Source organism: Peromyscus maniculatus, chromosome 3 (genome assembly GCF_049852395.1).
Source record: "Peromyscus maniculatus bairdii isolate BWxNUB_F1_BW_parent chromosome 3, HU_Pman_BW_mat_3.1, whole genome shotgun sequence".
NCBI lineage: Eukaryota > Metazoa > Chordata > Mammalia > Rodentia > Cricetidae > Peromyscus > Peromyscus maniculatus.
Genome location: NC_134854.1, coordinates 39296355 through 39309140, shown reverse-complemented (window position 1 = coordinate 39309140; position 12786 = coordinate 39296355). Strand labels below are relative to the sequence as shown.

The window sequence follows — 12786 nt, the reverse complement described above, 5'->3', positions numbered from 1 at the left end:
TTTTAAGTTTTTCACACACTAAAATTAAGTAGTGAGCACAAGTCAATTTTTCTGGCATGTGCTGAGTCCCCGACAATGGCATGTATATAATACATGTACATTGTTAATTAATAATAATAATTAATACAATGTAAATGATATAAATATAATCATTTCCTTCAGCCACTTTTATTTCTCTGCTTTTGTGTGTTTTATGGCTATATACACCTGAAAGGGTACCATCCTTCAGTGTTGACAGAATGGTACCCACAAATGTTTCAGAGACATTCCACCCTGCTAGAATATACATGAGCTTCGACATGAAAATCCTTTAGAAAGAACAAAAGGGGAAAGGAAGGGAAGCCTCAAAGTAAGGTCAGAGGTGAACCTTGTGTCTCACCCAGTCATGGACAGAGCGCTCACACTGCTTCCTTTCTGGGAAGTACCTTTCTCCTGGGATATGAGGAGGCAGGCTTCGGTCCTCAGAGTTTGCCCTGGCACCATGGACCAATAATGCATGCGACATGTTTTACAATTTTGCCAGGGGCCACTCCCAATTTTAATCATTTGCAAATAAGATGACACCTTTGTATATACAGTGAAGTAGTGTGCAACAGAGACAATCAATCACTGTTTGTAACTGAAATGTTACACACTTTGACAAATTTTAAATGTCCCAGCTGTGTTGGATACTTTCTTCATACATGTAAAAATGTACAGCTAAAGTCTCTTCATCCCTCAGAGATACACAAGTCCTATGGAAATGTCCCAGGGACTCTCCATAGTTAATATGAACCAGTCAATTAAATAAGAACCATGATAAAATCATGAAGAAAACATCATCCTAAGTGAACTTGACCTAATGCCCAGCTTTTTTCTGAAAAGGATGGACAGCTTCAAAATTCAATAATCATCTATATAATGAAATTTCATTCATCTTTGTTGATATGAAAAATAATGACATATTCAATGTGCTATTGCAAAGGTGTGTTTAATTTGCCCACCAATTGGCAGCAACATTCTTCTTCTAAACAGAATCAAGGCGGTTCTTCAGTATTAGGAATGTGTATAGTCTGAGAAATTGAGATGAGACGAAAGGTTTTCTTTTTCAGAAGAATGTGGCAGTGCCAGCAAAACACTCGTTTTCTACATACGAACATCTAACCACAAGACTCCTTTCCCTCTCTCTCTCCCTCACAAATATTAATAAAAGCTGACATGGCAGAAATGGAATTTGATATATTCCAGGTGCTAAATTATATTCTTCATAATAAATAATACAAACCATGAAAATTTTTCATAAAATTAAATATATCTTGATGCCTTTAGCCATTTAGTCTATTTTATTCAGTATAAATTGCTTCCTGTAAGGTGCTTTGCATTCTATATTATCTCTTAACATCATAGTTGTTCAGAAATGAAAATGGGCCATATGCTGAGCTTCTAGCTGGCTCACCACTATTACTAAAGGAGTGTCTGTGATTCATTCAAAAATAAAGGAACTATCTGTTTATGTATAAAATCTGAAAGCTCATAATATGTCTAATATGAAATAAAATCTTGTGAACTAATTGGTACTTTTATTAGTGTAAAATATTATAATTCTGTTAAACCCTAATTTTGTTTCACCTTTTTTCTTACTTATAAGTGTTTGTATATTCTATGATTACTTAAAAAATCAAATCTTAGTCAATTTTTATGCTTGATTATTTATTGAGCTTGATTCCTTATTTCGAGTTACCCAATTCTGTAATATATAATTATAATATATAATTATCAGACTTTAAAAAAATAATTTCATGGCCAGGCAGTGATAGTACATACCTTTAATCCTAGCTCTTGGGAGGCAGAGTCAGGCAGACCTCTGAGCTTAGGGTCAGCCTGGTCTACAGAGGATAGCCAAAACTACACAGAGAAACCTTGTCTCAAAAAACAAATTCATGAAGCCTGGGGGAGGTGGCTCAGTGGATACAAGGTTGACTCCCCAGAACCCACATCAAGGCTGGTCAAGTATGGCAGGTGAGTGCAGCTCCAGTGCTTGCAAGGCAAAGCTTGGATTATCTGAGTCATGCTGGCTAGCAAGACCAGCAGAACTCAACTCCAGGTTCAGCTAGAGACTGCCTCAACAAATACAATGAGAACTGATCAATCAAGCAGGTCACCCAACGTGAACTTCTGGCTTCTACATGCCTGTGCATTCATCTGCGCACATATACAAACACACACACAGGCCAAAAAGAAAGAAAAATGATACACCACCACCCACAGATGAGCAATTGAAGCAAAAGTTTAACTTAAGTCTCTGTATTCTCACTGAGTAATATTTTAATCCAAGTTTCCATAGCTATTCCAACCAGCTGCTCTAATATGTAAAGAGCCATGACGTCATTAAAATCCCCCACCTTCTTGGCAGATGTGATGTGAAGTAGAAGACCAAGGATCAAGAACCAAGGTTTCCAGGTCTTCCAGCCATTTAGCTTCTGCCTAACCCCAAAAGGGCTGCTTGGCCTCCTTCTCCCTCCCTCTGTCAGTACTCACTGGGGACATGCACTGTCACCATGTGTCAGCGACTGCTTTACATACTGACATGTGGATGAAGGATGGACAAAAAGGTTTCTAGCCCTGGCCATGATGTTTCAGTCCTAAAGTCACATGCGCAGATGTTGAGACACATAAGGCACATAAAGCAGCTTTCCCTCTGGTTACAGAGTCATCAGCCATTAGCTGACAGCACAGGACGCTGACCCAAGAGTCTAACTACAGACCAAGAATTGTAGCTCCTCAGTTAGGAAAATATTGACCTCTTTGATTACTGTTATGTGCATATACATAAAATATTCTATTTTTAGCTATTTTTTTAAACTCATTTCTGTTCATCAGAGAGCTTGACTGCATTTTAAATTATTAAAATAGAAAGAAATTATAATTTTCTAATAATATGATGCTAATCAAAATAAATTAAGTCAATGCCTGATATTTGCATTATTTCAACCAGTTGAAATATATTTCAATTATTTAGTTTCATTACGCATATTATGAATAAATATTTGTGCCTGTATAATAAATACTATTAGAAAAATAAAAGTGAAAACTATCAAAAATGCTTAACTTAGCTATTTACTTATATTAACTGTCATCTAATTAGTTCTATTAATAAGAAGGTTATCAGATTATAAAAACTTTTAAAACCATAAATGTATTTAGATATGTCTTTCTAGTTTAAGTTTTATAAATTTATTCTTCTGTGTTTCTATATTGATTTTCCATTTTTTTAAATGTGTTTTCTCATGTTTTAGAAAACCCCACCCAACTGTGACTGTTTATATAACCAGTGGTGGCACTCATATTCTTCTCCCCATATATTTCTATACAAGCTGTTAAGGGAAAATAGATACTAATTTTCAGTAGATAAACCACATTTCCAAGCTATAATTTTAACATTTTTTGCATGAAAAAAATGAGAAACAATCTCATTTCTCAGTAAAGCTAGCCTTGGACAAAGAAATTTTAAATACTTCAAGTTATCTATATAGTCACTTGGCCTAAAAGTGAGTGAAGTTTTTCTTTTTCTTCACTCACTGAAAAGAAGCCTCCTCAGACCCTCCAGCATGCGGTAACTGCAAGCATCTCTCCTGGAGTTTAACTGCGTCGATGGAGACAAATGTTCCCTTTGCTGCTCCTTTCCCATCTCACCGGTGTGTGGGTGTGAGCAGCATGGTCCTGTGATTTATGGAGCTTTCAAACCAATGTCATTGCAGAGGCAATTAAAGTGTGGTTTCTGCTGCTGTTACAATAATTGCTCCTTGAGATTAGATATTATTCTTAATTTTCACCACTTGTCAAATACAGGTTTGTTGTTATGATGTTGGGGCACAGCAACTGACCTATGTTCACAATGGTAAACTCAGGGGACCAAGAGAGCACCATGCTCCCGTCTGCCTCACAACTATAATGTGTCACAAGCTACTCATAATCAACACTTTGCCACTTTAACAACTACGTTTTAATGAGTTACTTTCTTTGCGAGCCCATGAATGAAAATGAATCACATTTTTTGATATGTTTAGAAGAAATTGTTGGAGAGGTGCAACAAACCAGACATCTCAGAAGAGGGTATGTGACAGAATCATTGTTAGTACCATGCTTCAGGGTCAACTGTCCTCAGACATCTCAGAAGAGGGTATGTGATAGAGTCATTGTTAGTACCATGCTTCAGGGTCAACTGTCCTCAGACATCTCAGAAGAGGGTATGTGACAGAATCATTGTTAGTACCATGCTTCAGGGTCAACTGTCCTCAGACATCTCAGAAGAGGGTATGTGATAGAGTCATTGTTAGTACCATGCTTCAGGGTCAACTGTCCTCAGACATCTCAGAAAAGGGTATGTGACAGAATCATTGTTAGTACCATGCTTCAGGGTCAACTGTCCTCAGACATCTCAGAAAAGGGTATGTGACAGAATCATTGTTAGTACCATGCTTCAGGGTCAACTGTCCGGACTAATTTTTTTTAGTATATCCAATCTTGGAGATTAGAGTTTTAAATAATTCAACTTATTCTACTACTGATTTGGCTTGGAAGTGAGGTTTGTAGTATAAATATTTATAATTTAAGACAGCAAGATATCTGAATTTTAACTCTTTCTCTTTAGAATAATCTCTGTAGAACTACCCGATGATGCAAGACAGTTTGGAATCCAGTTCAGATGGTGGCAGCCACACCATTCTTCCCAAGGAGAAGATGTGTGGGCTATTGATGAGATTGTCATGACCTCTGTCCTGTTCAACAGCATCAGTCTTGACTTTACCAATCTTGTGGAAGTCACTCAGTCTCTGGGATTCTACCTTGGAAACGTTCAGCCATACTGTGGCCATGACTGGACACTTTGGTAAGGATTATTATTACAATTTGCATTAATAAGCAGAGCACATGGATGAACTATTAGTTCATTCTGCACTTAGTCTGTTGAAAAATATTGACTGAACATGGTACATTAAAAAGTTAGTACTGGGGCAAGAGAGATGGCTCAGAGGTTAAGAGCACAGGGTGCTCTTCCAAGAGGTCCTGAGTTCAATTCCCAGCACCCACATGGTGGCTCACAACCATCTGTAATGGTACCCAATGTCCTCTTCTTCTGTGCAGATATACATATAGACAGCACTCATATACATAAAATACATTAAAAAATCTTTTATTTCAAGTTGGTGCTATATTTATGTCTTCAAAATGAGGACAAAAAACATAAAATTCACAGATTTGAATAAATATAATATTTCATATTAATTAATTTAAGATTTTTGTCTCCAAAAATTATATATAAAAACACTCTCAAAAATACTAATAATTAAAGTGATCACAATAGTATTCCTTCATTGAGGACTATGATGATCATACTCTGTGTGATATTACATTAGTGACTGGTTTATTAAAATTTCTTACAAGAAGTTCTATTTTCATGCTGTCATATGAAAAGTTCCAGAAGCTTGTCAACCCTGATTTATTGACTTACATGTTCTTTTTAATCTTTTTTCTCATCTAGTTAATGACACCAGTGGAGGTTCAATATTGAGGGATATCCTAATTAAGATAGTCATTGTGCCGGGCAGTGGTGGCGCACGCCTTTAATCCCAGCACTCGGGAGGCAGAGCCAGGCGGATCTCTGAGTTCGAGGCCAGCCTGGGCTACCAAGTGAGTTCCAGGAAAGGCGCAAAGCTACACAGAGAAACCCTGTCTCGAAACCCCCCCCCCCCAAAAAAAAAAAAAGATAGTCATTGTTTTTAGATTCTCCTTCCAATGGTCACTTAAAGATTTAATTATATAACAAACAGTAAGTAAATAATTTTAATTATAATTAGTACTTCATTAACACCACGAAAGATAATCCAACAGTGACTAACAGTGTGAGTAGCTGGTGACTTGACAGGGAATCCCCACGGTCCCTCAGAAGAGACGACCTTAGAGCCTGTCAAAGCAGTGCATGACTGAAATCCTGGCATTTGAAAAGGGGGAGCATGGGGATCAAGTTCAAGATCATCCTCAGCAACACAGGGGGTTTCGGGCCAGCCTAGGCTACTTACATGAGATGGGGGCAGAGGGTTCAGAGACAGAGATTACCTTTGGGAATTTGAGAAAGCGGACATGATATATCTCACTGACTGGAAAGTTGAAAAACAAGGAAATTCCAGACATGTGGAAATCCACAGGAAGAGAAATCCATCTATGAGAAATTCTGTGGAAAAGAGTGCTAAGACAAGAATTACTGAGGGCAGTGGTGTTGGAACCCATGTGTTGAGAAGATGAACATGTATCAAGAATGGAAGCCAAGATATGTTCAGAGAACCCAAGAAATTCCCAGATTAAGACGTAGGTCTAAATGATCCCACAGCCTTCGCCATTGCACCCACTACCCCTCTCTAGATTCTTTTTAAACTGTAAGCATGACCAAGGAATCACTTCCTAAGAGACTTTTAATTTCTATTGAGTCATGATCAGGCCCATTTAATTTCCTCCACATGAGTCATGCTGAATGCTAATCATTGCTATTGCCTCCAGAGAGTGTATCATAAATGACCCATCAGGAACCTTATCATAATTAGAGGGAAATTTTACACACCAGTGCACAGAAAATTACCTTTGATTGGAACTGTGCATGTACAGTCACATCTGACACACAGCAGGCTAAAATTCTAGCATTGAAGTGACAGCTAATGGAATGGAAATACAGCTGGTCACTTTTGCTACAAGCATGTCAGACTAGACACAGTGAAATTTCTACTCAAACAACTCGAGATTGTTAGACCACATGTTCTATTTGATAGCCTCAGGTGACGTGTGTGTGTGGTGTGTGTGTGTGTGTGTGTGTGTGTGTGTGTGTGTGTGTGTGTTTCTCATTTCTCAGCCTATAGTTCCAAAAACTCAAATAAAAGAGGAAAAATGAACAAGAAGATATGAAATACAGACTAAAATGAAATGTAATAGAATTTGATGCTTCTGAAGTTTGAGTGGCCTGAATTAACAGTTACTCAGATTGGTCATGTATCATAAAACATATCTCACAAGATTGTGTAGTAAGATTTTTTTTCAGCACTTAGCTATAACAAAGAGTCATATCATGAATGCAAGTCCTGTATCATGTTTATTTTCATAAATAGTTAACATCTGCTCAAATTAACTCAAGAGTTGCTGAGCATTTTAACTTAACATTTGAGTTGAATGCAAGATAACCACAGTTTAATTTTTGTGCTTTGATCAAATCCTGTGAACAATATCCTTTCACACAAGTCGGATGAACATTCTTAACTCACCACTGCTTTCATTTGTGGAGATTCATTTACTTTATGAAAATACAATCATATTAATTCCAGAAAACCAGAAGAAAATAAAAATAATTGTGCTATCCCCATGGGCACCCTGAGCAGCCCTGTAGGAGTTTTATTAACAGCAGCATGTGAGCAATGCAACTTGACTTTCTGATGCTCTCTAAAGCAAACCGGAGTTCTCTTGGTCGTGAGACATCAGAGGAGATACTCTGGCAGTGATAATGAGACTAGAGAAACACATTAACCATTTTTAAAAGGACGTGAAAAACTGTTTACTGTTCATTAAATTGAAGCAACATGGAAAGTCTCAAACTGCTCCCATTTTCTTGGTCAATGAGTTAGAATAAAACTCTTTTTAATGACACTGTTTCTCTATTCTGCTGTTGAGAAAGACATTGTCTAAAATTGGATGCAAGCTTGTTTGGCACTGTTTTTCAGAAACACTTAATTACAATATAGAAATTTGGGAGATGATATTGCAAACTATGTATTATTCTCCCCCAGTCCTTAACAGTAGTGATCATTTTTTCATTTAGCATCTTTTGAGCGTGTTATCTTATTAAGTAAAAATTCTTTAAATGTATTTGAAAGCATAGCCTCTACCCTACAGTGACCTTGTTTCTCTCAAGGGAAATGTAGACACCGTCTGTACTGAAAGACTGGTGTTAAATTAATGATTGTTGGCTCTTCCCAGCTGTGTGTTCATTTGGTTCTCATTTTAGACTCGTGACTTTCCATGAGCATGGATTGTTGTTACCAAGGCTGTTCTCCAGGGAAAATGTGGACAATTGCTTTTTCATTAGAACTATAGTTAATATGCTGTAAATCACTTAGATTATGCCATTCTAAACCACTTTTTTTTCAGTAGGGAAAGAAATTGCTTCTCATTCTTGGCAATGCTTTCCTTCTATTCATTAAATCAGAATCTGTATCTGCTTTCATTTTTTAAAATAATTTTGAAATCTCTTACAAATATTTTTTAAATCTTTTCCATTGAGATAGAATCACATCACTCACCCTAACCTCTCTTCCTTCCAGCCCCTCCCAGCTACCCTCTCTCAAATGCGTCTCATGACCCCGTTGAAGTTGACAGCCTCTTTTTCTTTGATTACTGTTGTTACTTACATACATGTATGTATGTATATGTACAAATATGTCAATATAAACTGCTGGGTCCATTTTATTATATATATATATATATATATATATATATATATATATATATATATATATATATATATGGTTTCAAAGCTGACCGCTCTGCATTGGACAGCCAATAAAGTAGCTCGTCCCTTGAAAGCCTGACTCTCCTTCTCCCTAGAGTCATTTATTTTTGCCTGGAGTTTTTGTTTAGGAGGGGACCCCATGAAAATTCCCACCTACCACATAGCATTTCCATCAATAATACTATTGTTCTGGTCCTGTTTATGTAGACATTCCTAGGGGAGGCTGTTCCACAGCAAACTTCCTAGTGTTCTGGATCTTACAATCTTTCTGTCCCCTCTTCCATGATATATCCTAGGCCACCATGCAGGAGCCATAGATGTATCTGTTGGAGCTGGGCTCCCCATGATCTGTTGATCTCTGCATCATGTGTAGTTGTGGTTCTCTGTGATGGTCTCCATATGCTGTGGTGGCTTCTCTGGTGAGGGGTGATAGCTACACTTATCTGTGGGTGTGAGGATAGGATTTAGACAGATAGGAATTATTCCGGTCACTCAAAGTGGCAGTAGTAGTCTTTTCTACCTTCCATGACTGCACTAGCCCCAAAAAGCTGGCTGGGTTTCTAGTCTCAGGCATGATTTCCCTCCTGTTGAGTGGGTTTTAAGTCCAACTAGACAGCTGTTGATTGCCACTGACATTTGATTGGCACTTACTGCAGTTTTATGTATATCTTGCCATCTGGTCCTTTCTGTGGTTCCTAGGGTTGCAGCTGGACAGAGCTGTTTCTTTCCATCCTTTTGCAGCTTGAGTAATACTTTCTGGAACCATGGGAGTTAGACCACAGAAAAGAGGCTTTCAGGTCGGTCAGATCCTGCTTGAGTCATAGGAAGCCTGTGTCATAGAGGCACACCCTCAACCCCTGAGAAGCAACCAAGGCCTACATAGATAATCTATGCTGTTGGAGGAACTCATAAACTACACTGACCAACCATTTGAAGGGAAGTGGTTGCATGATGCTGGAGTTTTTGTTAGACTGTGGTTCTTGTGGGGAACACAGTGTACACACACACACACACACACACACACACACACACACACACACACACACACGCGCGCGCGCGCATACACACACACATTATATAAATATATATGTGTGTATATATATATATATATATATATATTTAGCTAAATACAAAATAATGATTCCTTAAAGCTTTATCAAATGACCTTGATGTGATTTGTTCCTTGTCCCCCCTCTTCCTCCTGTACTGACCTCCCCCTCCCCCTCCCCAGTTGGAATCCCCTCCACATCACTCCATATCTCACCTTATGTCACCTGCACCCTACTCTCCCCCTCCGAAGGCACCCCCAGCTATGGTCCCTTTATACTTGACTGTTTTCTGTGGTTATTCCATGTCATATATTCATATCTGAGGATCTGGAGCTAGGAACCACAGATAGGAGAGACCATGCAGCCTTTGTCTTTCTGGGTCTGGGTTACCTTGGTCAATAGTCACATCTTAGGGTCACAGTGGAACTATCTGAGGTTTGCAAAGATTGCTCCTGACTGACACATTAGTGATAATATCAAAAGATATTAGAATCCCTTTGTCCCAGCTAATGAGCTGGCTCGATATACTGAGTGCAAAGACATTGTTCCCATATAGTTTTAGTTTAGCACATGTACAGTTGTGATTGAATGGTTGCTGTAGCGTATAGGGGTTGGTATAGTAGAAGTAGAGGCTTTGAAGTTATACAAGTGAATTCAGATTCTGACACTGCTGCTTGGAAATTGGGAAACTCAAGGCAGGGAGGTTTTAATTAATGAGGAATTTTGAGAATCTATTTTGATTGAACATTGATTTAAGAAAGTTGCACTGAAGCAACTCATGAAAATTAGAATTACCAAAGTCTCATTATGAAATAATGTAAAAGCAGAAATTTCTGACTTCTCACCTTGTCTTTGCCATGCAGCACATCCATAACCTAATGACTTCAAACCCCAGCCACTGACCTATCACCTGACCTCATTCCAGTAGGAGCCCTTAATAATGAGTTAGGAATCAAGCATACAGTGAGATCACCCATGGGCACATTCTACTGAACCTTCTAGAAGATGACATTCTAATTGTCTCGTTTATTTATATTTTATTAAGAAATATTTTTATTCATTTTCCATCCAACCACAGGTCCCCTCTCTTCCCTCCTCCCACTCCCCTTCTAAACCCCCCCCAACCCACCCCTTCACTCCCTTCTCCAAAAAAGGTAAGGTCTCCCATGGGGAGTCAGCAAAGCCTGGTGCATTCAGTTGAGGCAGCTCCAAGCCCTTCCCCCTGCCTCCAGGCTGTGCAAGGTGTCCCACCATAGGTAGTGGGCTCCAAAAAGCCAGTTCATGCACCAGGGATAGATCCTGATCCTACTGCCAGGGACCCCTTAAGCAGACCAAGATACACAACTGCTCTAATTGCCTCATTTTTAATATCACCAAACAGAATCCCCACATCAAAATAGTAACACCAGGAATTCCGAGACTATATTTAGTTTTTCTGAGCTTCAGCTTTTCAACTATAAAATGAGATTGATAATATCTGTGAAGATTAGGTGGGAGCACACAGGAAAGTCCGTGCCACATTCTGTCTCTGGCTGTGTCACCACTGTCTGACTGAATGGAGGAACCTGTCTGTATGCTGTGCTCATGTCCAGAGTGTGAGAAGCATTCTTGGATTTCAAAGATGAATAGACATAATTTTGCCTGGTTAATGTGAACAAGCATGTGTTTAAAGAGAGCAAAATAAATGTTTTAAGTAAGATTTTATATATATAAACTAGATTAGATCTGAAAGGGGAGAGGCATACAAAAGAAAGGCTAGTGAGCATACTTAATGTTCTCAGTATTTTTATATCAATCACCTCTATCACTACCATGTGTGTTATCATAGACGAGATCCAAGGCGAGTGCTGAGTGGTTAGGTTACCAGGAACCCAGACTTATCCTCACTGTGACTAAAAAGAGGACATCTGCAGTGCAAAGATAGAGAAAGTACTGTGCCTGATAATAATTAAAGCAAAAGTTAACACGAGATAAGAAAATCTGTCATTTGCCAATCATTAGTGGTACTTAAAGAAAAATAGATTTAATTAAAACAAGAATTAAGACTATTCATGACTTACAGAAATGTTTATAGGCTTTAAAGATCCAGTGAACTCATTCTCTTCATTGTGACTAATGTTACTTTATTTATTTTTAATTGAACCTTTCTTTTTCTTTATATAAGGAAATCATGAACTCTTGTCATGTTAGGTTTATGTTATGAAAGAGAAATGTTTTAAAGTTTGACATGAAAATAAAAAAGGAAAATGAAGAACAATGTGAAGAAATTAAAATTAAGGTAGGAATGACAAAAGATACCAGGGAGAAGTGGGTAGACGGGATGTGTGTTGGCATGAGAGGACACCCTTTGAAACTCAGCAGCTTTCCCATGCGCTCCTGGTAGCACAGTCAGCCCTGGAAACTAGAGATCTAGAGAGAACAGCTACAGAGTGGGTAGCAGCCCAGCTCAAAACCATGTGTTCAGGACATTCAAAATTTTGTGTTAACACCTCATGGGAGGTCAAGAAAAACAGTATGGACAAGAGAACAGTATTTGCTTGTATACTTTATTGAAAGCAGGAGCTACATGGGCAAAACTCCAGGGCTAAAGAGGATGCTAAATGCCTGTTTATCCCAAATAAATGAAATGAGATTGATTGAGTCAGACAGGAGTGTGTGTTTGTATACCAAGACACTTAGCAGGCTGAGGTAGGAAAATTGCTTGAGACCATGAATTCTGGCAAGGCTGGACAAAATAGTGAAACCTGACCTCAGAAGAATAAAAAAGACTAGAGATATGGTTCAGAGGTTAAGAGCACTTGCTGATCTTCCAAAAGACCCAGATTCGGTTCTCAGCACCCATGCTGGTGGCTCATTTCCTAGACATCCTCTTCTGCTGGGAGCCTGCAAACACATGCACATACACAGAGACAGAGACACACATCAGTAAAAATAAAAATAAAAATAAATGTTTTAATAAAAAGTAAGTAGGGCTGGGGATGTATAGCTCAGGGAAAGATCAGTTGCCTGACATGTGTAAGACCTGAGTTTAACCTCTAATTACTACAATAGATATTTTACAGCACCTACAATAGATAGATAGATATAGATAGATAGATAGATAGATAGATAGATAGATAGATAGATAGATAGATAGATAGATAGATAGATAGATAGATAGATAACAATTCCTTTGCCACGACATTTAGCACAGAGAAAAGCCATGATCTTTTG

General features: G+C 38.3%; 1 protein-coding gene across 2 annotated transcripts in view; it reads left to right on the top strand.

Moving 5' to 3' along the window:
- Window positions 1-12786, top strand: part of Reln (reelin) — a 461223-nt gene that overhangs the window by 321730 nt on the left and 126707 nt on the right. For both annotated transcript variants that reach the window (XM_076566340.1, XM_076566339.1), the window contains exon 20: window positions 4631-4867. In XM_076566340.1, coding sequence (XP_076422455.1) covers window positions 4631-4867 — 237 coding nt within the window. The remainder of the gene's footprint in view (window positions 1-4630; window positions 4868-12786) is intronic.